This window comes from Coregonus lavaretus, assembly GCF_964263955.1.
Source record: "Coregonus lavaretus genome assembly, chromosome: 20".
Taxonomy (NCBI): Eukaryota; Metazoa; Chordata; class Actinopteri; order Salmoniformes; family Salmonidae; genus Coregonus; species Coregonus lavaretus.
The window spans coordinates 10,032,774-10,055,638 of NC_140007.1; the positions used below are offsets into that span (position 1 = coordinate 10,032,774).

The 22,865-nt window shown below is 48.2% G+C and overlaps 1 protein-coding gene across 1 annotated transcript in view; it reads left to right on the forward strand.

The window, feature by feature from the left end:
• Positions 1-22,865, forward strand: part of LOC311148268 (nuclear receptor coactivator 3-like) — a 105,254-nt gene that overhangs the window by 79,502 nt on the left and 2,887 nt on the right. The window contains exons 3-21 of the mRNA XM_084185170.1: positions 1,243-1,350; positions 3,013-3,173; positions 11,547-11,647; positions 11,754-11,928; positions 14,818-15,000; positions 15,143-15,229; positions 15,601-15,741; positions 15,965-16,112; positions 17,823-18,352; positions 18,510-19,600; positions 19,814-19,943; positions 20,089-20,274; positions 20,431-20,661; positions 20,822-20,927; positions 21,026-21,524; positions 21,612-21,713; positions 21,835-22,075; positions 22,223-22,400; positions 22,493-22,784. Coding sequence (XP_084041296.1) covers positions 1,262-1,350; positions 3,013-3,173; positions 11,547-11,647; positions 11,754-11,928; positions 14,818-15,000; positions 15,143-15,229; positions 15,601-15,741; positions 15,965-16,112; positions 17,823-18,352; positions 18,510-19,600; positions 19,814-19,943; positions 20,089-20,274; positions 20,431-20,661; positions 20,822-20,927; positions 21,026-21,524; positions 21,612-21,713; positions 21,835-22,075; positions 22,223-22,400; positions 22,493-22,784 — 4,671 coding nt within the window. The 5' untranslated portion in view covers positions 1,243-1,261. The remainder of the gene's footprint in view (positions 1-1,242; positions 1,351-3,012; positions 3,174-11,546; positions 11,648-11,753; positions 11,929-14,817; positions 15,001-15,142; positions 15,230-15,600; positions 15,742-15,964; positions 16,113-17,822; positions 18,353-18,509; positions 19,601-19,813; positions 19,944-20,088; positions 20,275-20,430; positions 20,662-20,821; positions 20,928-21,025; positions 21,525-21,611; positions 21,714-21,834; positions 22,076-22,222; positions 22,401-22,492; positions 22,785-22,865) is intronic.

Below are 22,865 nucleotides of genomic sequence, written 5' to 3' on the forward strand. Positions count from 1 at the left end.
CACAGCTGGGATGACGTGGCATTGAACGCACTCTTTCTGTCATGCCAATTGAATGTCCTTGAAATGATTGAAATAGAAATCCAAGTGATTGATAAACATTACTTCTAAGAATTGTAACAAAAAATATCTGTAAAACAAATGGATAGAATTATGGAATGGCAACACTGCTTCCTCTCCCTCTTGTGGCTTGCTTTTCTATACAGTAGAGGCTTCTTCATGCATGTCGGTCAGAGGGTAACCATGTAATCAATGGAATAAAAATGATGCACTTGCTGTGAAGGTTAAGAAGGGCAATGGAGTGTTGTTCTCCTCCTGATCGTGCACCACATCCCACCTTTTCTTCTGTCTCGCTCTCTTCCACGCCTTCTCTCACTCTCTTCCCGCTCTTCCTCTAACTCCCTCCCCTTCACTACGCTTTTCCCTCCCCTCTCTGCTTCCCTCGCTCCTCTCTCTCTTTCCAGCTACGAAAAAGTCATAGCTGTATCGAAGTGCTGTGTTTTCAGGGAATCGCCACCGATCTCACTCTCTATCCTCCTGCTCTCTTCCTGCACCCCCCCCCCCCCCCCCCCCCCCCCATGTCCAATCCCTTTCTCTGTCTCTCACCTCATTCACTCTCCCTCCTTTTGCATTCTCTCCCTCTGCCCCCTCTTCTGCTCTCTCTCTCTTTCCCTCCCTCCTACCTTTCTCCAGCGTCACTGGTAAATAAATGGACCAATCAGCATGGACTTCATGCTGCCAGCTTCTCCTTTCCTTTCTTCTCTTCCTCCCCCTCCCCTCTGCACCTTAGACAGCCTACTTCCTGTAGACAGAGTGTGATGCATTGTAGGAGACAGACTGCTGTCTAACTGGGTTAGTCGTGCGGCGTGTCTTACTGTCAGAGACACTGCTAATCCTTGTGTGTCTGTGTGTGTGTGCGAGGTCATACACACACACTACCCTGAGAGGAGGAGGCAGACGATGCAATATAGATTTTTCATATTGTGCCAATAGTGATTTGCATAAAATAAGCTTAAGAGTACCCTGGTGGTTGTATATTTAGCATAAAGCTTCTCCTACACGTTAGTGTGGGTCTCCCTCTGGGTTTAAACATTATCCACAGCCATAAGGTTAGATGTCTTTATATATGGATGTTTCCACCCCTTTTCGTTTTCTTCCCCACCCAGCTACATTAACAACATATTATTGACTTTCCCTCCCATCTCACCTGTGGCTAAGCGTGTGTGTTTGTCCTGTCCCTGTCAGGTGCTGATATGTGTACACGATGAGCGGACTGGGGGACAACTCCATGGAGCCTCTGAGCTCGGAAAACCGAAAACGCAAGCTCTCCACCTGCGACACGCCTGGTCTTGGGTGAGTAGGGGCTGGTGTTAGGCCATGGGATGGGGGTATTTGGGGATTTTCTTTTTTGGGGTTATGTAAAATAAGCATACAAATACAAATATATTTTGTCAAGTCAGATGATACATTTTTGTTCATACATTTTATGAATTAACTTCCAAATTTACATTCAAACAGGGTGTAGCCTTTTTACTGTAGCCTACTGTAGGTCAACCCTGGTTCTGAGTCAGGAGATCTCTAGTAGCCGTAATCATTCACTTTAAAAGTTTCTTAGCTACGCTACAGTTTGAAAGTATCTAGACATTAGAGTGTCTAGTTTGAGAAACAGGCGCCTCACAGGTCCTCAACTGGCAGCTTCATTAAATAGTACCCGCAAAACACCAGTCTCAACGTCAACAGTGAAGAGGTCGACTCCAGAATGCTGACCTTCTATGCAGAGTTGCAAAGAAAAAGCCATATCTCAGACTGGCCAATAAAAAGAAAATATTAAGATGGGCAGTCTGAGATATGGCTTTTTCTTTGCAACTCTGCCTAGAAGGTCAGCATTCTGGAGTCGCCTCTTCACTGTTGACGTTGAGACTCGTGTTTTGCGGGTACTATTTAATGAAGCTGCCAGTTGAGGACCTGTGAGGCGCCTGTTTCTCAAACTAGACACTCTAATGTATTTGTCCTCTTGCTCAGTTGTGCACCGGGGCCTCTCACTCCTCTTTCTATTCTGGTTAGAGCCAGTTTGCGCTGTTCTGTGAAGGGAGTAGTACACAGCGTTGTACGAGATCTTTAGTTTCTTGGCAATTTCTCGCATGGAATAGCCTTCATTTCTCAGAACAAGAATAGACTGATGAGTTTCAGAAGAAACTTATTTGTTTCTGGCCATTTTGAGCCTGTAATCGAACCCACAATTGCTGATGCTCCAGATTCTCAACTAGTCTCAAGAAGGCCAGTTTTATCGCTTCTTTAATCAGCGCAACAGTTTTCAGCTGTGCTAACATAATTGCAAAAGGGTTTTCTAATGATCAATTAGCCTTTTAAAATGATAAACTTGGATTAGCAAACACAACGTGCCATTGGAACACAGGACTGATGGTTGCTGATAATGGGCCTCTGTACGCCTATGTAGATATTCCATAAAAAATCAGCAGTTTCCAGCTACAATAGCCATTTACAACATTAACAGTGTCTACACTGTATTTCTGATCAATTTGATGTTATTTTAATGGACAAAAATATGGCTTTTCTTTCGAAAACAAGGACATTTCTAAGTGACCCCAAACTTTTCAATGGTAGTGTATGTAGAATTAATGTATACATTCATACCTGAACTAGAGAATGGTTGTAGGGTGAAAAAGCCACATGCCCCAGAATGCTTTACTATAAATAACGCAGAGACTGCTCAGATTCGCTAACCATGGACATGTAGAGACAAGTTATTTGGAAATAGGCCAACTTCCTTGAATACACTGGGTGTACCAGGTTCATATTCAGTAAGGCATGCAATGAAAAAGGGTTTAAAACATTTTGCAATGGAAAACAAAAACAAGCATTTCTTATTGGACAGTTTCAGGTAATCCCTCCCTGTTTCAGTCCATTTTCTTGTGTTTGAATGCAACCCTGATGAAACAATGGTAAATAATAATGGTGAATAGCAGTAGTAAAACACAGTGGCACCCCCTGTAGGTGTGAGCGAAGGCGGCGGGAGCAGGAGAGTAAATACATTGAGGAGCTGGCCGAACTGATCTCTGCCAATCTCAGTGACATCGACAGCTTCAACGTCAAGCCAGACAAGTGTGCTATCCTCAAGGAGACGGTGCGGCAGATCAGACAGATCAAGGAGCAGGGTGAGTAGACACACACACTGTAGCGGGGGCTAACCCATTAGTAATATCTATCACTTTATCACTGACTACACAGTACCACTGCTAGACATGGCTATCTCAGAACCAGTACTGTGGATATGTCAGAAAAAGCACCCTATTCCCTATGTAGTGCACTACTTTTGATCAGAGCCTGTGGACTGGACTAATACTAAACCCAACAACATTACTTCCATCATGTCACCCCGAAATCTGTGGCTCCCAATGTTGTTAGTGCACCTAAAGCCTTTGGAGTGTTGTTGGCCTTGATGGTAGCCTTGCAGATGTGAACATAGCACTGGAGTAGCACTGGAAAGCCAGCTGGGCTAAGAGGGAGGCAGTAAGAGCTAATAGTATAGAGCAAGTCTGTAAGAGGTCTGGAGCACTGGCTGTGTTTCTCCCCCAGAGCAGCAGAGGAGAGGAGAGGAGAGGAGAGGAGAGGAGAGGAGAGGAGAGGAGAGGTTAGGAGAGGAGAGGAGAGGAGAGGAGAGGAGAGGAGAGGAGAGGAGAGGAGAGGAGAGGAGAGGAGAGGAGAGGAGAGGAGAGGAGAGGAGAGGAGGATCTCAATTGCATACTCCTCGCGTCCTCTCTCCTCTCCGCGCCTCCTTCTCAAAACCCATTAGATATGGTCATTTTCACAATTTCATAAATTCTTAGAATGTTTGGGAATTACAGTTGAAGTCGGAAGTTTACATACACTTAGGTTGGAGTCATTAAAAATAATTATTCAACCACTCAACAAATTTCTTGTTAACAAACTATAGTTTTGTAAAGTCGGTTAGGACATCTACTTTGTGCATGACACAAGTAATTTTTCCAACAATTGTTTACAGACAGATTATTTCACTTATAATTCACTGTATCACAATTCCAGTGGGTCAGAAGTTTACATACACTAAGTTGACTGTGCCTTTAAACAGCTTGGAAAATTCCAGAAAATGATGTCATGGCTTTAGAAGCTTCTGATAGGCTAATTGACACCATTTGAGTCAATTGGAGGTGTACCTGTGGATGTATTTCAAGGCCTACCTTCAAACTCAGTGCCTCTTTGCTTGACATCATGGGAAAATCAAAAGAAATCAGCCAAGACCTCAGAAAATAAATTGTAGACCTCCACAAGTCTTGTTCATCCTTGGGAGCAATTTCCAAACGCCTGAAGGTACCACGTTCATCTGTACAAACAATAGTACGCAATTATAAACACCATGGGACCATGCAGCTGTCATACCGCTCAGGAAGGAGACGCGTTCTGTCTCCTAGAGATGAACGTACTTTGGTGTGAAAAGTGTAAATCAATCCCAGAACAACAGCAAAGGACCTTGTGAAGATGCTGGAGGAAACAGGTACAACAGTATCTATATCTACAGTAAAAAGAGTCCTATATCGACATAACCTGAAAGGCCGCTCAGCAAGGAAGAAGCCACTGCTCCAAAACCGCCATAAAAAAGCCAGACTACGGTTTGCAACTGCACATGGGGACAAAGATCGTACTTTTTGGAGAAATGTCCTCTGGTCTGATGAAACAAAAATAGAACTGTTTGGCCATAATGACCATCGTTATGTTTAGAGGAAAAGGGGGTGGCTTGCAAGCCGAAGAACACCATCCCAACCGTGAAGCACGGGGGTGGCAGCATCATGCTGTGGGGGTGCTTTGCTGCAGGAGGGGCTGGTGCACTTCACAAAATAGATGGCATCATGAGGAAGGAAAATTATGTGGATATATTGTCTCAAGACATCAGTCAAGAAGTTAAAGCTTTTTCGCAAATGGGTCTTTCAAGCATAATTCCAAAGTTGTGGCAAAATGGCTTAAGGACAACAATGTCAAGGTATTGGAGTGGCCATCACAAAGCTCTGACCTCAATCCTATAGAAGATTTGTGGGCAGAACTGAAAAAGCGTGTGCGAGCAAAGACGCCTACAAACCTGACTCAGTTACACCAGCTCTGTCAGGAGGAATGGGCCAACATTCACCCAACTTATTGTGGAAGGCTACCCTAAACGTTTGACCCAAGTTAAACAATTTAAAGGCAATGCTACCAAATACTAATTGAGTGTATGTAAACTTCTGACCCACTGGGAATGTGATGAAAGAAATAAAAGTTGAAATAAATCATTCTCTCTACTATCATTCTGTCATTTCACATTCTTAAAATAAAGTGGTGATCCTAACTGACCTAAGACAGGGAATTTTTACTAGGATTAAATGTCAGGAATTGTGAAAAACTGAGTTTAAATGTATTTGGCATTTATATAAGGCATTATATAAGGCATTTCTGAAAATTCTATAGTAATATAGAGTGGGAAAGTGGCCATGTGTTTGGACGATTAACAGACACTGGAGTAAAAAAAATCTGTCTTGTCCAGGACCGGAGTCTACACAGACCGGTGCACTAAACCAATCAGAGCTTCAGTATGCCTTTATACAAACAAGCCATTTGCCACACAGGCCTGCCATCATTCACTTTGAACTGGGCTGTGTATTTACAGGCAGTTGTAACAGCACGACTTTAGATCATTAGAATGGATTCGCCAAAAGCCACAAAATACACCAGAATGGATTTCTGCAAATATGTAAACACCACGGGAGTCCTCTTACATTTGGGAACTTTACAGTCCTATTGATAAAACAACCATGAAAAGGTAGGCTCTCTCTCCCTCAGTTATGCACATCAACAAGATCAACAACTAATGCTAGCCAGAGCAAGCTCAAATCATACGAAGGAACATTAGATAAACCCTCTCAAACTTTTACAGCTAGTTGGCCATCAAAATTGCACTGATAAACAATGGGGGAATTGTAGCCTCCTCGTCCTTCTGCAGCTTGCCTGCCAATGCATGCTTGTCCCAACCAAGCACCCAAGCTAACTGGCTAAGGTTGGCAAGCTAGCTAGCTAGCTACTTCCAGACACAAATGAGAGAACACCTCACCCTAACCAGAGCTGGTTAGGCTGTTTACATGTTATCTGGAGCAGTCTTGACTAACTATTACATTTTTTGCCTACGTTTACTGACACCGGTCATATTCAGCGGGTGTTGCTCATTCGTAAATTCATCAGTTGTTGTGCTCTGAAAGCGGAGTAGATGGCCAGAGTGAATTTGCGAACACAAGAGATATACTAACTTGATAACAGTCGTTCAAGTTCTTGCTAGCTTAACAAATGACACCTGTTATCTCTAGCTGTGTATAGCCACCAAAAAACTATATGAGGGGAAAAAGTCAGTCACTTGTCCACTCCTCCAATGGCATGACATGACATCCTCCTAGCAGCTAGCTAGCTATCTAGCTAACGTTAGGCTCCGTGTTTTTAGCTTGCTACATAAATAGATATGCTAGCCTATTAGCCACGTTATGACTGACTTGTGATCATTGCCCTTGCTAGTTTGATTGTATTGATATTCCCAGCCTTAGTTACATTCGTCCGTTTTTCTCCAGAATATTGAGTCATTGAAACAGTGCATCCCGAATGGAGGCACCAAACAATGTACCAGGCCAGCTGTGATTTACAACCTGATAGCAATATTTTTTGGACTACCAAGAAATGTATTGGTGAATTATATTAATCATGCATTGAACTGCATCCATTTTGTAGCATAAACTGGAAATCTGATATTTTTGTCTGTTACAATGATTTTGTTTCATATCTGCAAAGTAGTTAAAACGCTGTCAGTTTCACTTTAAATTGTAGGTCACCGGTTACTTTGTGTGCGAAACATGAAATGTTTTTTGTAATGGGAAGTAATAGTTGTAAGTTTCGATTGGGAAATGCTTAACGGTTGTGTTTTTGTATTCTTATGATTGGGACCTACTGGCTTATTATGTCCAAGTTGATGGACTGCTTATCCTTTAAAATCAAATCAAATTTTATTTGTCACATGTGCCGAATACACAGGTGTAGACCATACCGTGAAATGCTTACTTACAAGCCCTTAACTAACAATGCAATTCAAGAAATAGAGTTAAGAAAATATTTACTAAATAAACTAAAGTAAAAAATAAAATAAAAAGTAACACAAGAAAATAATGAGGCTATATACAGGGGGTAAATAGTCTGGGTGGCCATTTGATTAATTGTTCAGCAGTCTTATGGCTTGGGGGTAGAAGCTGTTAAGGAGCCTTTTGGACCTAGACTTGGCACTCCGGTACCGCTTGCCATGCGGTAGCAGAGAGAACAGTCTATGACTTGGGTGACTGGAGTCTTTGAAAATATTTTGGGCCTTCATCTGACACCGCCTAGTATATAGGTCCTGGATTGCAGGAAGCTTGGCCACAGTGATGTACTGGGCCGTACGCACTACGCTCTGTAGCGCCTTATGGTCAGATGCCGAGCAGTTGCCATACCAGGCGGTGATGCAACTGGTCAGGATGCTCTCGATGGTGCAGCTGTATAACTTTTTGAGGATCTGGGGACCCATGCCAAATCTTTTCAGTCTCCTGAGGGGGAAAAGGTGTTGTCGTGCCCTCTTCACGACTTTCTTGGTGTGTTTGGACCATGATAGTTTGTTGATGATGTGGACACCAAGGAACTTGAAACTCCCGACCCGCTCCACTACAGCCCCGTCGATGTGAATGGGGGCGTTTGGCCATCCTTTTCCTGTAGTCCATGATCATCTCCTTTGTCTTGCTCACGTTGAGGGAGAGATTGTTGTCCTGGCACCACATGGCCAGGTCTCTGACCTCCTCCCTATAGGCTGTCTCATCGTTGTCAGTGATCAGGCCTACCACCGTTGTGTTTTCAGCAAACTTAATGATGGCGTTGGAGTCGTGCTTGGCCACGCAGTTGTGGGTGAACAGGGAGGGGACTAAGCACGCACCCCTGAGGGGCCCCGTGTTGAGGATCAGCGTGGCAGATGTGTTGTTGCCTACCCTTACCACCTGGGGGTGGCCCGTCTGGAAATCCAGGATCCAGTTGCAGAGGGAGGCGTTTAGTCCCAGGGTCTTTAGCTTAGTGATGAGCTTTGTGGGCACTATGGTGTTGAACGCTGAGCTGTAGTCAATGAACAGCATTCTCACGTAGGTGTTCCTTTTGTCCAGATGGGAAAGGGCAGTGTGTAATGCGATTGCGATTGCGTCATCTGTGGATCTGTTGGGGCGGAATGCGAATTTGAGTGGGTTTAGAGTTTCTGGGATGATGGTGTTGATGTGAGCCATGACCAGCCTTTCAAAGCACTTCATGGCTACCAACGTGAGTGCTACGGGGCGGTAGTCATTTAGGCAGGTTACCTTCGCTTTCTTGGGCACAGGGACTATGGTGGTCTGCTTGAAACATGTTGGTATTACAGATTCGGTCAGGGAGAGGTTGAAAATGTCAGTGAAGACACTTCCCAGTTGGTCCGCGCATGCTCTGCGTACAAATTCTGGTAATCAGTCTGGCCCCGCGGCCTTGTGAATGTTGACCTTGCTTGGTCTTGCTCACATCGGCTACGGAGAGCGTGATCACACAGTCGTCTGGAACAGCTGGTGCTCTCATGTAAGCTTCAGTGTTGCTTGCCTCGAAGTGAGCATAAAAGGCATTTAGCCCGTCTGGTAGGCTTGCGTCACTGGGCAGCTTGCGGCTGGGTTTCCCTTTGTTGTCCGTAATAGTTTGCAAGCCCTGCGACATCCGACGAGCGTCAGAGCCGGTGTAGTAGGATTCAATCTTAGTCCTGTATTGATGCTTTGCCTGTTTGATGGGGACATAGTGGGATTTCTTATAAGCGTCCGGATTAGTGTCCCACTCCTTGAAAGCAGCAGCTCTAGCCTTTAGCCCGGTGCGGATGTTGCCTGTAATCCATGGCTTCTGGTTGGGATATGTACGTACGGTCACTGTGGGGACAACGTCGTCGATGCACTTATTGATGATGCCGGTGACTGAGGTGGTGTACTCCTCAATGCCATTGGATGAATCCCGGAACATATTCCAGTCTGTGCTAGCAAAACAGTCCTGTAGCGTAGCATCCGGGTCATCTGACCACTTCCGTTTTGAGCGAGTCACTGGTACTTCCTGCTTTAGTTTTTGCTTGAAAGCAGGAATGAGGAGATAGAATTATGATCCGATTTGCCAAATGGAGGGCGAGCGAGAGCTTTGTATGTGTCTCTGTGTGTTGAGTAAAGGTGGTCTAGAGTTTTTTTTCCCTCTGGTTGCACACCAGTCTCAACGTCAACAGTGAAGAGGCGACTCCGGGATGCTGACCTTCTAGGCAGAGTTGCAAAGAAAAAGCCATATCTCAGACTGGCCAATAAAAAGAAAAGATTAAGATGGGCAGTCTGAGATATGGCTTTTTCTTTGCAACTCTGCATGGTAAATGTGATATTTCAGTTCTTTAAATTATTTTGTAAAAACCTATTTTTCTTGTCATTATGGGGTATTGTGTGTAGATTGATTAGGGAAAAAAACAATTTAATCAATTTAGAATAAGGCTGTAACCTAACAAAATGTGGAAAAAGTTAAAGGGGTCTTAATACTTTCCGAAGGCACTGTATTTGGCCTGGCAAAGCGGTTTTATGCGCTGACTGAATGGAAGCTGATAATTATGAGTTTTTTACTCCGCTGGTCTCGGGAAGAAATTACGATTCCTCACTGTCCGAGACCGAGTCAAGACCGAGTACAGATGTATCCAACACCGAGACATGACCGAGACACTCAATATGTGGTCTCGAGACCGGTCTGAGACCGGTCTTGAGTACTACAACAATGACTATTATAGTACTTTTGAGCGGGTTTCATTCTCCATTGGATTGGCAACTGGTTGGGGGACCAGCAGGGAGTAGAAGGCTGAAGTTGGCCCTAGCAGACACTGATCTGAGGTCAGTTTAGTGTCCTAGATCTATCCGAGCCTAATGAAGTGGGTGGGAGATGGGACAGAGACTGAGGCGGGGGGAGGTGACAGTCGGTCTCTGCACCTCAACAGGAAGGGGAAGAGGGTACAGCTGGCGCTGACTCGCTGGAGACAGGTTGCCATAGTTACCGGAAGTGAATAATGAAGTGGCATTAGGTTTCACTTTTTACCCCTCTGTCTGTCTCTCTTTCTCTCTCTATTTGTCCTCACCCTCTCGACTCTTTCTCTTTCTTCCTCCCTTTCTCCCTCACACTCTTTCTCTCTCTGTCTCTTACTTTCTCTCTATCTCTTTATCTTTCTGTCAACCTCTACTCTTGTCTCTCCTCTCTCCTCCTTCCACTTCTTTCCAGCTTTCCATTTTGGCCTCATCTGTATTTCTGTCCAATAAAGTGTAGCATCCTCAGGTTGCTCCTAGCATCTTAAGATATTGTGGGAACCACTGGAGCATATCTTCCTCTCTCTCCCTCCCTCTGCCCTAACCCTCTTCTCTGTCTACCCCCCTCTCTCCCTTGCTCTACCTTTCCGTCTCTATCTCTCCACCCCCCCTTCTCTCTCTCTCTCTCTCTCTCTCTCTCTCTCTCTCTTCTCTCTCTCTCTCTCTCTCTCTCTCTCTCTCTCTCTCTCCTCTCTCTCTCTCTCTCTCTCTCTCTCTCTCTCTCTCCTCTCTCTCTCTCTCTCTCTCTCTCTCTCTCTCTCTCTCTCTCTCTCTCTCTCTCTCTCTCTCTCTCTCTCTCTCTCTCTCTCTCTCTCCCTTCAGAGCGGGGCTGGTGGCAGGCAGCAGTGGCTGTGTTTCTTTGTGTTTGCTCTCTCTCCCCCTGGGACCTAATCAGATGGAATGATTCCTGTAGCCTGGCTCCAGACAGCCTCAGCATTAATACTGCTGCTGCCTAGTGCCTGCCTGGGTCTCTGCCTGCCTGGGTCTCTGCCTGCCTGGGTCTCTGCCTGCCTGGGTCTCTGCCTGCCTGGGTCTCTGCCTGCCTGGGTCTCTGCCTGCCTGGGTCTCTGCCTGCCTGGGTCTCTGCCTGCCTGGGTCTCTGCCTGCCTGGGTCTCTGCCTGCCTGGGTCTCTGCCTGCCTGGGTCTCTGCCTGCCTGGGTCTCTGCCTGCCTGCCTGCCTACCAACCAGTCCCTCTTGAGTCTCACGCTGAATATTAAGCATGGAGGCAGGAAGGAAGGAAGGAAGGCTGTTACCTAGTGCACACCATACACTACACTACACTGCTCTGGTCTACACCCAGCCATGGTCTGGTCTCAGCCCCATCGCTCCTTAGAGAAACCTGCATACGGATGTTGCTCACCTTAACTGGTGCTTTGTGTGGACGGAAAGATTAGAAACGCTGACCCCTGGTGGTTGTTGGAGCTCTTAGATTTGAATGTTGAGTTACACAGATCTGTGTTTAGTGTTAACGCCTTTCACAGCTCAGCTCTTCGTTCTTGAAATGTTTTCTTATTCGCACACACACTTGCACAGGAGATGTGTGTTACTTTGTACTTGATTGTAGACTGAGGTATATATGACTGAACTCTCTCCTCCCTCCATCCAGGCAAAGCGTCCTCCAACGATGACGATGTCCAGAAGTCAGATGTGTCCTCCACGGGACAGGGGGTCATCGACAAGGACCACCTGGGACCGCTCCTGCTGCAGGTGAGGTTAAAGGTCACGACTCTCCTCTTTGATTGGCTGGCTGTACTGTCTGGCATCTTATTGGCCTGTTGTACTGACTGTTCATGTGTTCTCCCTCTGTCCTCAGGCCCTGGATGGCTTTTTATTTGTGGTGAACCGGGAGGGCAGCATTGTGTTTGTGTCTGACAACGTGACCCAGTACCTGCAGTACAAACAGGAGGAGCTCATCAACACCTCCGTCTACAACATCCTCCATGAGGACGACAGGGAAGAGTTCCACAAGAACCTGCCCAAGACCAACGGTACGACACGCTCGCACTCACGGCATACACACACACACACACACATGCGAACATACGCACACACACACACTCTCTTTGCATGTCTCTCAACATTCTGCAGTAGGAAGACAGGGTGGAGATGATAAAAGCTAGGAGATGTGGTTAGACAGACATACATTATCATAAACATATACAGACACCTACTCTTCCCTCCTTTCCTTTTCTCTCGCAGTCCCAATAATGAGCGGTTTCTCATAAACACAAAAAAAAAACACACACACTGAGACCCACCTGCTCACACACCCAGAAGCACACACATACACACACAGAGCTAGTGCTAAGCAGACAGAGCGTGGCAGAGCTGTCAGTCACACTCAGTGGTCCAGACAGTGTAAAACAGGCCTGTGCTCTATTCAGATCCCATGACAGCCATCTGGAAACTACTCACTATTGAATAATGCACCCCTGCATTTCCCCAGTTTGAATTCTGTGTGTGTGTGTACGTGTGTACGTGTGTGTGTCTATTTATAAAGCTAATTAATTATGGATATGTGTGCTCTGCTGAACCTGCTCCCCGATTTAACTCCCCAGCAGTGTCCCTAAGCAGCGGCTCCAAAGTGTAATTGACTCTCTCTCTCTCTCTCTCTCTCTCTCTCTCTCTCTCTCTCTCTCTCTCTCTCTCTCCATCTCCCACCTCTTTCTCTGTCTCGTACTCTGTCTTTTTCACCTACTCTCTTTTTGGTCTGTTTATATGTGTAATATAACTTACTTTGTTGAATAATGGGGTTGCTAGGACTATAGTTTATTTATTTCGCTGTCCCTTTGTCTCTTTCTTGTTAATTTGCTCCCCCATCATTACCTCCGACTCCATGAATGAAATACGCTCTCTCTGCACATTCCTGTGGGATGACCACTGATCACGCCAGCTGGGGCTTGCACACACGTGCACGCCACACAGAGACACACACACACACATTTTCTCTCACTCACACAATCCCCTGTGTGTGTCTAGGGGGCGGGATGTTTTTGGTTTCTCCTGTATGTCTGTGTTTTCTCCCTTTTCTCCTTGAGTCTACCCTTCTGCCCAGCCTCAGTGCTGGTTAATTGTGTCTGAGGGGAAATGCCGGGCCTCACGGCAAGGCTGTGTTGTCTCTGTCAGGCTGAAGAAAGGATCCTAACGGTCTAAGACTTTGTTAAATCACCATTCAGTATCAGTTAGAAACCCCCATGCCCTAGGGCCTCCCTCCCTGTCAGTGGAGGCTGGTGGGAGGAGCTATAGGAGGACGGGCTCATTGTAATGGCTGGAATGGAATCAATGCAACGGCGTCAAATGTGGTTTTCGTATGTTTGTGTTTAATACTGTTCCATTAATTCCATTCCAGCCATTACAATGAGCCCGTCCTCCTGTAGCTCCTCCCACCAGCCTCCTCTGCTCCCTGAACAGACAAACCTTACCTCTCTCCATCCACCTGCCCTGTCAGAAACAGACAGACTGGAGGCCTTGGTCCCTGATAAGACTTACCTTGGGGGAGAGTGGGGTTCCATACCTTCCTCCTTCTCGTCCTAATAACTGATCTCATATGACTGGAAAGGAGAAAGGAACCTGTGCTATTTTAATGCCTATTTAATTGTGTTTGTGTCCTTGATAATTTCCTAGGAAAGAGAATGTAGGATGCAAGCTAAAATAATGTTCACAGTGCCTACAGTAGGATCTGTCTCTGTGAAGTTTAGTTCAACATCCCTCACCCTTCCCTGTGAAGGTGACCCTCTGGGTGGCTGTTCTCTAATGAGGAGTCAGGGCCCAAATGAGGATAGATGGCTGGGTGTCCCTGCCTACCTGGCCACTCTGCTCTCCCCCTGACCTCGGCAGCAGCACAGGGCTGGAGGGATATTGGAAATCGACACGTCGGCTACATTAATGCCATGGTCGGCTACATTAATCCCATTTAGCCAGGAATCAGAACGAGAGGGGATACTTCTGCTTGTAGATTTAAAAGGGAAAATAGTACTATAAAAATAATACTCCAGCATGCAGGGCTGGTTCATCTGTCGTATGTGTGTCCGGATATTTGAAATGTCACGATTTAAAAGATTAAAACATGAATCTTTCTTGATTGAATCTCATGTTTGTCTCTGTGCTGTGTGTTTTTGTATTCTAGTCGCTCCGGATAAGCCTGTTTTCTCATGTCATGTGTGACTCTGTCTAAGTATGTTTGTGTGTATACGGGCACACAGTGTTTGTCAGTATACATTAGTGTGGGTCTCTCTATCCATGTTTGTTTGTACTTATACAGGTAACTGCCAAAATAAAGGAAACACCAACATAAAGTGTCTTGATAGGGTGTTGGGCCACCACTGGCCAGAAGTTTCAATGCACCTTGGCATAGAGTCTAGAAGTGTCTGGAACTCTATTGGAGGGATGTGACACCATTTTTCCATGAGAAATTCCATTATTTGGTGTTTTGTTGATGGTGGTGGAAAATGCTGTCTCAGGTGCCGCTCCAGAATCTCCCATAATTGTTCATTTGGGTTGAGATCTGGTGACTGAGACGGCCCATGGCATATGGTTTACATCGTTTTCATGCTCATCAAACCATTCAGTGACCACTTGTGCCCTGTGATGGGGGCATTGTCATCCTATGGGGGCATAGCCATGGGGGCCAAAATAATGGCCTGCCCAGCATTTTTATACATGACCCTAAGCATGATGGGATGTTAATTGCTTAATTAGCTCAGGAATCACACCTGTGTGGAAACACCTAATTTCAATATACTTTGTATCCCTCATTTACTCAAGTGTTTCCATTATTTTGGCAGTTATCTGTTAATTTTAATACTGCAGATACATTTGAATTGACTGTATATTTTAATGTACTACATGTATATTGAGGTGTCTTCTCTCCTCCTCAGGGAATGGGGTGTCCTGGGGGGGGGAGGTGCCCCGGCAGAAGAGCCACACCTTCACCTGCCGCATGCTGGTTAAGTTTGTCCACACCCTTGGACCTGTAGAGGAGGGGCATGGAGGACCGCGCTACGAGACCATGCAATGCTTCGCCCTGACCCAGCCCAAGGCCATGATAGAAGAGGGGGAAGGTACGGACACACGGGCGCACACACAGACGCAGACACCGACACACACACACACACAGTATGTAACGCTTGGCCCGATCCCAGAGTTAATGTCTGTGTATGTGTGTGTGTAGGTTAAGTCATTATTTCTCATCCTCCTCCTCAGACCTGCAGTCGTGTATGATCTGTGTGGCCCGTCGTGTGACTGCTGTGGAGAGAACAGAGAGCTTCAACACCCGACACGAGCTCTCAGGTGAGACTGACAGCAACATAGTTGACAGCAACATAGTTGACTTATCCCGCAAATCTGGTTGCATAGTTTGATTTAATAGGGCCTTGTGTGTACAAAAAGTGTACAATATCCTTTAATAGGTATATACCAGGGTTGGACTCAATTCCATTTAAATTCCATTAAATTCAGAAAGTAAACCCAATTCCAAATTGTCCTCATTGAAAAGCATTGGAAGAGAATTGGAGATGGAATTTCATTGTACTTCCTGAATTGAAATGGAATTGACCCCAAACCTGGTATATACATTTACAAAAATGTGTACGATATCCTTTAATAGGTATATACTATCCATGCTCAACAATCTCCATCTCGTCTCCTCTTCTGCCGTCCAGGTAAGCTGATCCAGATAGACCAGAACTCGCTGCGTGCGTCCATGCGTCCTGGCTGGGAGGACCTGCTGAGGCGCTGTATCCAGATGTTTCTACAGCACAGTGACGGACAGCCCTGGTCCCACAAACGCCATTACCACGAGGGTACGCCGCACACTCACCTGTACCAATACACACATCTGTTACACGCACAGTCGCACACAAATTCCTGTCCCAAAACACACATATCTGTCCCAAAACACACATGAATGGCATCACTAAGAGACATTTCTGTCATGATACCACCGACCCTATACCTCATATATATTTCACTTCCATATCTTCATATGAACCCATTGTATTGGCCCCCTCGTCCTTGGCCCACCAGCCTTCCTGCAGGGTCACGCTGAGACCCCCCTGTACCACTTCTCCCTGTCGGACGGCACCCCTGTCACAGCCCAGACCAAGAGCAAGCTCTACCGCCACCCCATGAGCAATGAACCCCAGGGCTTCATCTCCACTCACCTGCTACAGAGGTACACACACACACCTGCTGCTATGAGGTAGAAAAGAAGTTGCACACACCCTTTGCAAGAGACAGAATACACACACACAGCTGAGGTAGCTGATGCCTGCTGATATCCACAATATCCTCTCTGAGCTTAGCAGATAGATCTGATTGCTTGTACAGTGGAGAAGGCCTACATTTTTCAGTAAGAGGAAAAGGTAGAATTATTGTGCTTGACAACCACTTACAGTGGCTTGCGAAAGTATTCACCCCCCCCTTGGCATTTTTCCTATTTAGTTGCGTTACAACCTGGAATTAAAATTGATTTTTGGAGGGGGGTTTGTATCATTTGATTTACACAACATGCCTACCACTTTGAAGATGCACATTTTTTGGGGGGTGAAACAAATAGGAAATAAGACAAAAAAACAGAACTTGAGCGTGCATAACTAAAAACATCCCCACAGCATGATGCTGCCACCACCATGCTTAACTGTGGGGATGGTGTTCTCGGGGTGATGAGAGGTGTTGGGTTTGCGCCAGACATGGTGTTTTCCTTGATGGCCAAAAAGCTCAATTTTAGTTTCATCTGACCAGAGTACCTTCTTCCATATGTTTGGGGAGTCTCCCACATGGCTTTTGGCAAACACCAAAAGTGTTTGCTTATTTTTTTCTTTAAGCAATGGCTTTTTTCTGGCCACTCTTCTGTAAAGCCCAGCTCTGTGGAGTGTACGGCTTAAAGTGGTCCTATGGACAGATACTCCAATCTCCGCTGTGGAGCTTTGCAGCTCCTTCGGGGTTATCTTTCGTCTCTTTGTTGCCTCTCTGATTAATGCCCTCCTTGCCTGGTCTATGAGTTTTGGTGGGCGGACCTCTCTTGGCAGGTTTGTTGTGGTGCCATATTCTTTCAATTTTTTTATAATGGATTTAATGGTGCTCCGTGGGATGTTCAAAGTTTCGGATATTTTTTTAGAACCCAACCCTGATCTGTACTTTTCCACAACTTTGTCCCTGACCTGTTTGGAGAACTCTTTGGTCTTCATGGTGCCGCTTGCTTGGTGGTGCCCCTTGCTTAGTGTTGTTGCAGACTCTGGGGCCTTTCAGAACAGGTGTGTGTGTATATATATATATATATATATACTGAGATCATGTGACAGATCATGTGACACTTAGATTGCACACAGGTGAACTTTATTTAACTGATTATGTGACTTCTGAAGGTAATTGGTTGCACCAGATCTTATTTAGGGGCTTCATAGCAAAGGGGGTGAATACATATGCACGCACCACTTTTCCGTTATTTATTTTTTAGAATGTTTTGAAAAAAGTAGATATTTTCATTTCACTTCACCAATTTGGACTATTTTGTGTATGTCCATTACATGAAATCCAAATAAAAATCCATTTAAATTACAGGTTGTAATGCAACAAAATAGGAAAAACCCCAAGGGGGATAAGTACCTTTTCAAGGCACTGTAAGTCTCTTAGAAGTAAGGTTTACAGGGTTTAGTAGTGAATTGGAGAATGCTTCATTCTCATTGTGAATAGATAGTCTTTAAATACCTTTTTTCTGTATTTATGTCCTTCAGTTCCATCTTCTGACTATTCAAGAGACTCTTTTGCTAGACTTAATCTGTGTTTACAAGAATAAAGCGCCAAGGATGTCATGATAACCGCACTTCCCTCACATGCTCTTTTCTCCTCCTTTTCCTTCTCTCCTCCTCATCCTCTCTTCCAGGGAGCAGAATGGCTATCGCTCTGCCCAGAGTGGGAGCATGATGCCAGGGCCTATGAGGCCGCAGGGCATGGGGGGCCCTAACCCCAACGCCCAGATGAACATGCCCCCTGGCGGAGGGATGGGGATGGGGGGTATGAACCGGGGCTATGGTCCCATGAATGAACAGAGCCACATGGGACAGATGGGAGGGGGCTCAATGTACGGAGGAAATGGAGGTGGAGGTGGCGGAGGCGGGGGAGGCATGGGCAACAGAATGATGCAGATGAATCAGATGAACCATATGGGCCAGATGAACCAAATGAATCAGATGGGTCATCAGATGAACCACCCGGGTCCAGGGAACCACCCAGGCATGCAGCACCCCCAGCACCCACAGCAGCCCCCCTTCCAGAGCAGTGGGGGGTACGGACTTGGGGGTATGAACAGCCCCTTGGGGAGCCCCCGGATGAGTGGCCCCCAGCAGGGGTTCCTGATGTCCCCCCGAAATCGAGGCAGCCCCAAGATGGGCGCCAGTCAGTACTCTCCTGGAGGTACGTCAATCAGGGGGTTCACTATATCTTTGCATAGTTTTGCTGTGCTTCATAAAACACAAGATCATCCATTTTAAGTTTTTGAAAAATGTTTAATGTTTTGTTGTTTGTAGAAGTGTAGTACAGTTTCTAACAGTGAATTATGTTTCTTTCACAGGCATGCACTCCCCCATGGGTCCTCATGGAGGAGGTGGTGCGGGAGGAGGTGGCACCTCCTTCTCTAGCAGCTCCCTCAACGCCCTGCAGGCCATCAGCGAGGGGGTCGGGAGCTCCCTCCCCTCGACCCTCGCCTCCACCTCCCCGGCCCACAAACCAGACAGCTCCCCCAGCATCCACTCCTCCTCTCATTCCTCCCAGCCCAGCCAGCCGGCCAAACCAGGCCCGGACGGCTCCAAAAGCCCACCTGGGCCCGGTGAGCACCACCACCCCCTCCACCATCACCACCACCACCACCCACACACCCAGGCCGAGAGCTGCGTAGACAGGTTGGACAGCCAGGCCACGGCAGGCAGCAAGGAGCCTGGAGAGGGGGCCAGTGAGGCTGGGGTGGCCAGCTCAGAACCCACCCGGAGAGTCCCAGACAGTAAGGGCCATAAGAAGCTGCTGCAGCTGCTTACCTCCCCAACTGAGGAGCTGGGGTTAGGGGGAACTGGTCCGGCCTTGCCCTCTATACCTCCCCCACCAGGCAGAAGCAACACCCCAGCAGGGTCCGACACTAAGGACCCCACAGGAGGCATGACCAGCCCTTCCTCTACCGGAGTCTCCTCCTCTTCCTCTGCCTCCACCAATCAGGGCCAGGCGTCAGGCCCAGGTGGCGCGGCTCTGGCCAATGCTCTCGCATCGGCCCACTACACGGCGTCGCTGCAGGAGAAGCACAAGATCCTCCACAAGCTGTTGCAGAACAGCAACACGCCCGACGAGGTGGCCAAGATCACGGCCGAGGCCACTGGGAAGGTGACCCTGGGAGGCCAGGAGGTCCCAGGGGAGACGGGGGCTGGGGGAGGAGGAGCAGGAGGAGTGACCGAGCCCAAGCAGGAGCAGCACAGCCCCAAGAAGGAGAAGACCCACGCGCTCCTCCACTACCTCCTCAACAAGGACGACACTAAAGAGCCAGTGGACGTGAAGCCCAAGCCTGAGGAGCTGGAAGGAAAGGGGCCCCCAGGAGCCACTGCCGGCCCCCCATCCAGAGGTCCTGGACCCACCCCTGAACACCCAGAGAGCAAGATCAAGTCAGAGCCGCCTGATGAGGTAACCACACAGTGTGGTGGTCAGATCGTTACATTACTGGTAGATTATTACAATTACATAGTATTCCTACTGATAAGTAAGATATTGATTGGGGCCCATTGGCCTTCACTGTGAACATTTTCATTGCTCTAAAGTGCTTAACCTCCGTAGGTGGTGTACGTCTGAGTGTGATACAGTGTTGTTGCTGATACATCTGTACCTATCTTTTACCAGTTGGAGAACCTGGAGTCCATCCTGGGAGGTCTGAGGGGTTCTGGCTCTGACTTCTACCCCGAGCAGGGAGGAGGAGGGGCTAACGAAGGAGGGAACAAGGCCCAGGGTTGCCTCGATGACAACCTGCAAGGTAGGACCGGTCACATTAAGCAACACACACACACAAACATTTAAAAACATTTTAGCCCTTGCCGCATAGTAACTTCCACAGAGAGTCTGGACACCAGGCTAACATGTACCTGTTCTATCTGTTTTGTCCCTCTGTGTGTGTTCAGGGAGTCCGGGGATGGCCCCTGGCCCACAAGGGCCCTTCCAGAGGGCCATGTCAGTGGACGCCAAGCCCCCCGGGGGTCCTGGAGGGGCGGGGAGGCGCCCCTTGCTCATCAAACAGGAGAATATGTTAGGCAGCCCAGATGGATACCCAGAGAACATGGGTGTGTGTCCACGAGGCATTGGAACAAGTAACTCATTTAGTTATTTCACTCTCTCATTCTGTCTCTGTCATTTATGTCCTCTGTCTTGCTCCCCCCCTCACTACCTGTCTGTGTTTCAGTCAGTGCCATTGATGCTTTGTAAGAAAAAGCTAATCTAGGTGTCTGTGTTTTGTGTCTCCCCAGGGCCGATGAACAGGGGCATGGGGGTTCCCCAGCGCTCTCCCATGGGGGGGTCAGGGGATTGGGGGATGCCCCGCTCCAGCGCCAGCCCCGTGGGCTCAGCCGGTCACCCCTCTATGATCCGCCCTGGCATGGACTACAACTCCAAAGGCATGATGGGAGGTCCCGTGATGGGCAGGTCCAACAGTGTTCCTGGCACCAGATCCATGCTGCAGCAACAGCTGATGGACTTGGGTACGTGTGAATGCGTTAGTCCATCAAATGAACATGGCGGATGTAATCTCTGTGTGTCTGTCTGTGTATGCATGTGTCTATGTGTGTACTGTATGTAGTCCGTAGTATTGATTCTGAGAGATGGAATATCTGGTTAACATGTGTTGTGTTGTGTGTGCAGGATGTTCTGGTGAGATGGGGATGAGTCCGTTCAGTCAGCAGGGCCAGCCCAACCAATCTCCCTCCTGGCCTGACAGTGTGATGGGCAGGGAGGGCAACCACAACAGGTAAACTGGTCTTCCATAATAATATTTGTTCTAATATATGATTGGCAGCCAATGCTATCATGTCATACTTTTAATTGTTCTCTGGGTGTGTGTTTCAGGCGTCAGTTTGGGAACGCCCTCGACGAGCTCCTTGCTCCGCCCACCACCAGCGAGGGCCAGAGTGACGAGCGGGCACTGCTGGACCAGCTGGACTCTCTGCTCAACAACACGGATGGCATCGCCCTGGAGGAGATCGACCGAGCCCTGGGCATCCCTGACTTGGTCAGCCAGGGCCAGGGGCCAGAGCAGCACGGTGAGCCCTTCCCTGGCCAGGACCCCTCCATGGTGCTGGAGCAGAAGCCTCTGTACGGCCAGGGCTACCCCGGTCCCCCCTCCATGGCCATGCAGTCAGCCTACGGGGGGAGCCCCATGCAGGGCCAACCCCAACAGGGGAGCTTCGGCCCCATGCTCTCCCAGATGGGCCAGGGGGGCAGCTTCGCGGGGATGGGGGCGATGGGGGGTATGGGTCACCCCCGCGCCAACATGATGAGACCCAGGATGATGAGCGCCACCAAACCCATGAGGCTCCAGCTGCAGCAGAGATTACAGGGCCAGCAGGTTAGAGACACACACACACACACACACACACAGATAAACGCACACAGGACTTTATGTTGACAGCTTTTTCCTTCCTCCCTCCCTCAGTTTATGAGTCAGACTCGGCAGGGGATGGCCATGAAGATGGAGAACCCTGGAGCGGGCAACCCTGGCATGAGGCCGGGAATGCAGCCTGGCATGGGGGCACAGGTAGGCACTCCCCTCTCCTCCACATATATACACACACACTCACAACTTAGCTTGTTGTACATTACACACAGCCAGAACTCTAAATACACACACACTCACTACACCCCTTCCCTGTCCCCAGCCTGGCTTCCTGAATGCCCAGATGATGGCCCAGCGTAGCAGGGAGATGGTGACCATGCAGATGAGGAGACAGAGGATGATGATGCTAATGCAGCAGCAACAGCAGCAGGCAGCAGCAGCCGCCGCCGGGGGGTTCAGCCCCCCTCCCAACGTCACCGCCCCCGCCGGCATGGACACCCCCATGGGAGGCCCCAACATGGGCCAGCCGGGCCCCCAGCAGTTTGGCTACGGGGGAAACTACGGTGAGTTTGGGTTGGTTTGACCTGAAGGGCCACAGAGTGTTGCTGCTCCCTAGTGGTGGGTTTCTGTACTTGCAGTGGGACATGGAAGTGTGTGTGTGGGTGGTGTGTATGTTCCCATGCCATAGCTCATATAACATGTTCCTTCAGGCATGGCCCAGCAGGGTGACCCGTCGTTTGGCCCTGTGGGCGGCAGCCCCCCCAACACCATGATGCCAGGCCGCCTGGGTCCTCAGAATCCCATGATGCAACAGCATCCCCAGGGCGGACCCATGTACCAGAGTGCCGAGATGAAGGGCTGGTCGCAGGGAGGCATGGCCCGCAACAGGTGTGTGTGTGTGTGTGTCTGAGTGAGTGAGAAATAACCTAGAACAACCAGTGAACTAACTAACCCACCTCCTTCTCTCCCTGTCTCTCCAGTGTGTACCCCCAGCAGCAGTTTGCCCAACAGGGTAACCCGGGGCAGCAGCAGTTTGCCCAACAGGGTAACCCGGGGCAGCAGCAGTTTGCCCAACAGGGTAACCCGGGGCAGCAGCAGTTTGCCCAACAGGGTAACCCGGGGCAGCAGCAGTTTGCCCAACAGGGTAATCCGGGGCAGTACGGGGGCATTATGATGAACGGGGGCATGCCTGCCAACGGAGGAGGGGGCCATATGGGCCAGATGGGGATGAGCCCCATGGGGATGGGACGTATGCCGATGGGGCCTGATCAGGTACACAGCTGTTTATAGATTGTATGTGGGTGTGTGCATGAACAAACAGTAAGCATGAGTGTCGTCAATATTTATGTACAC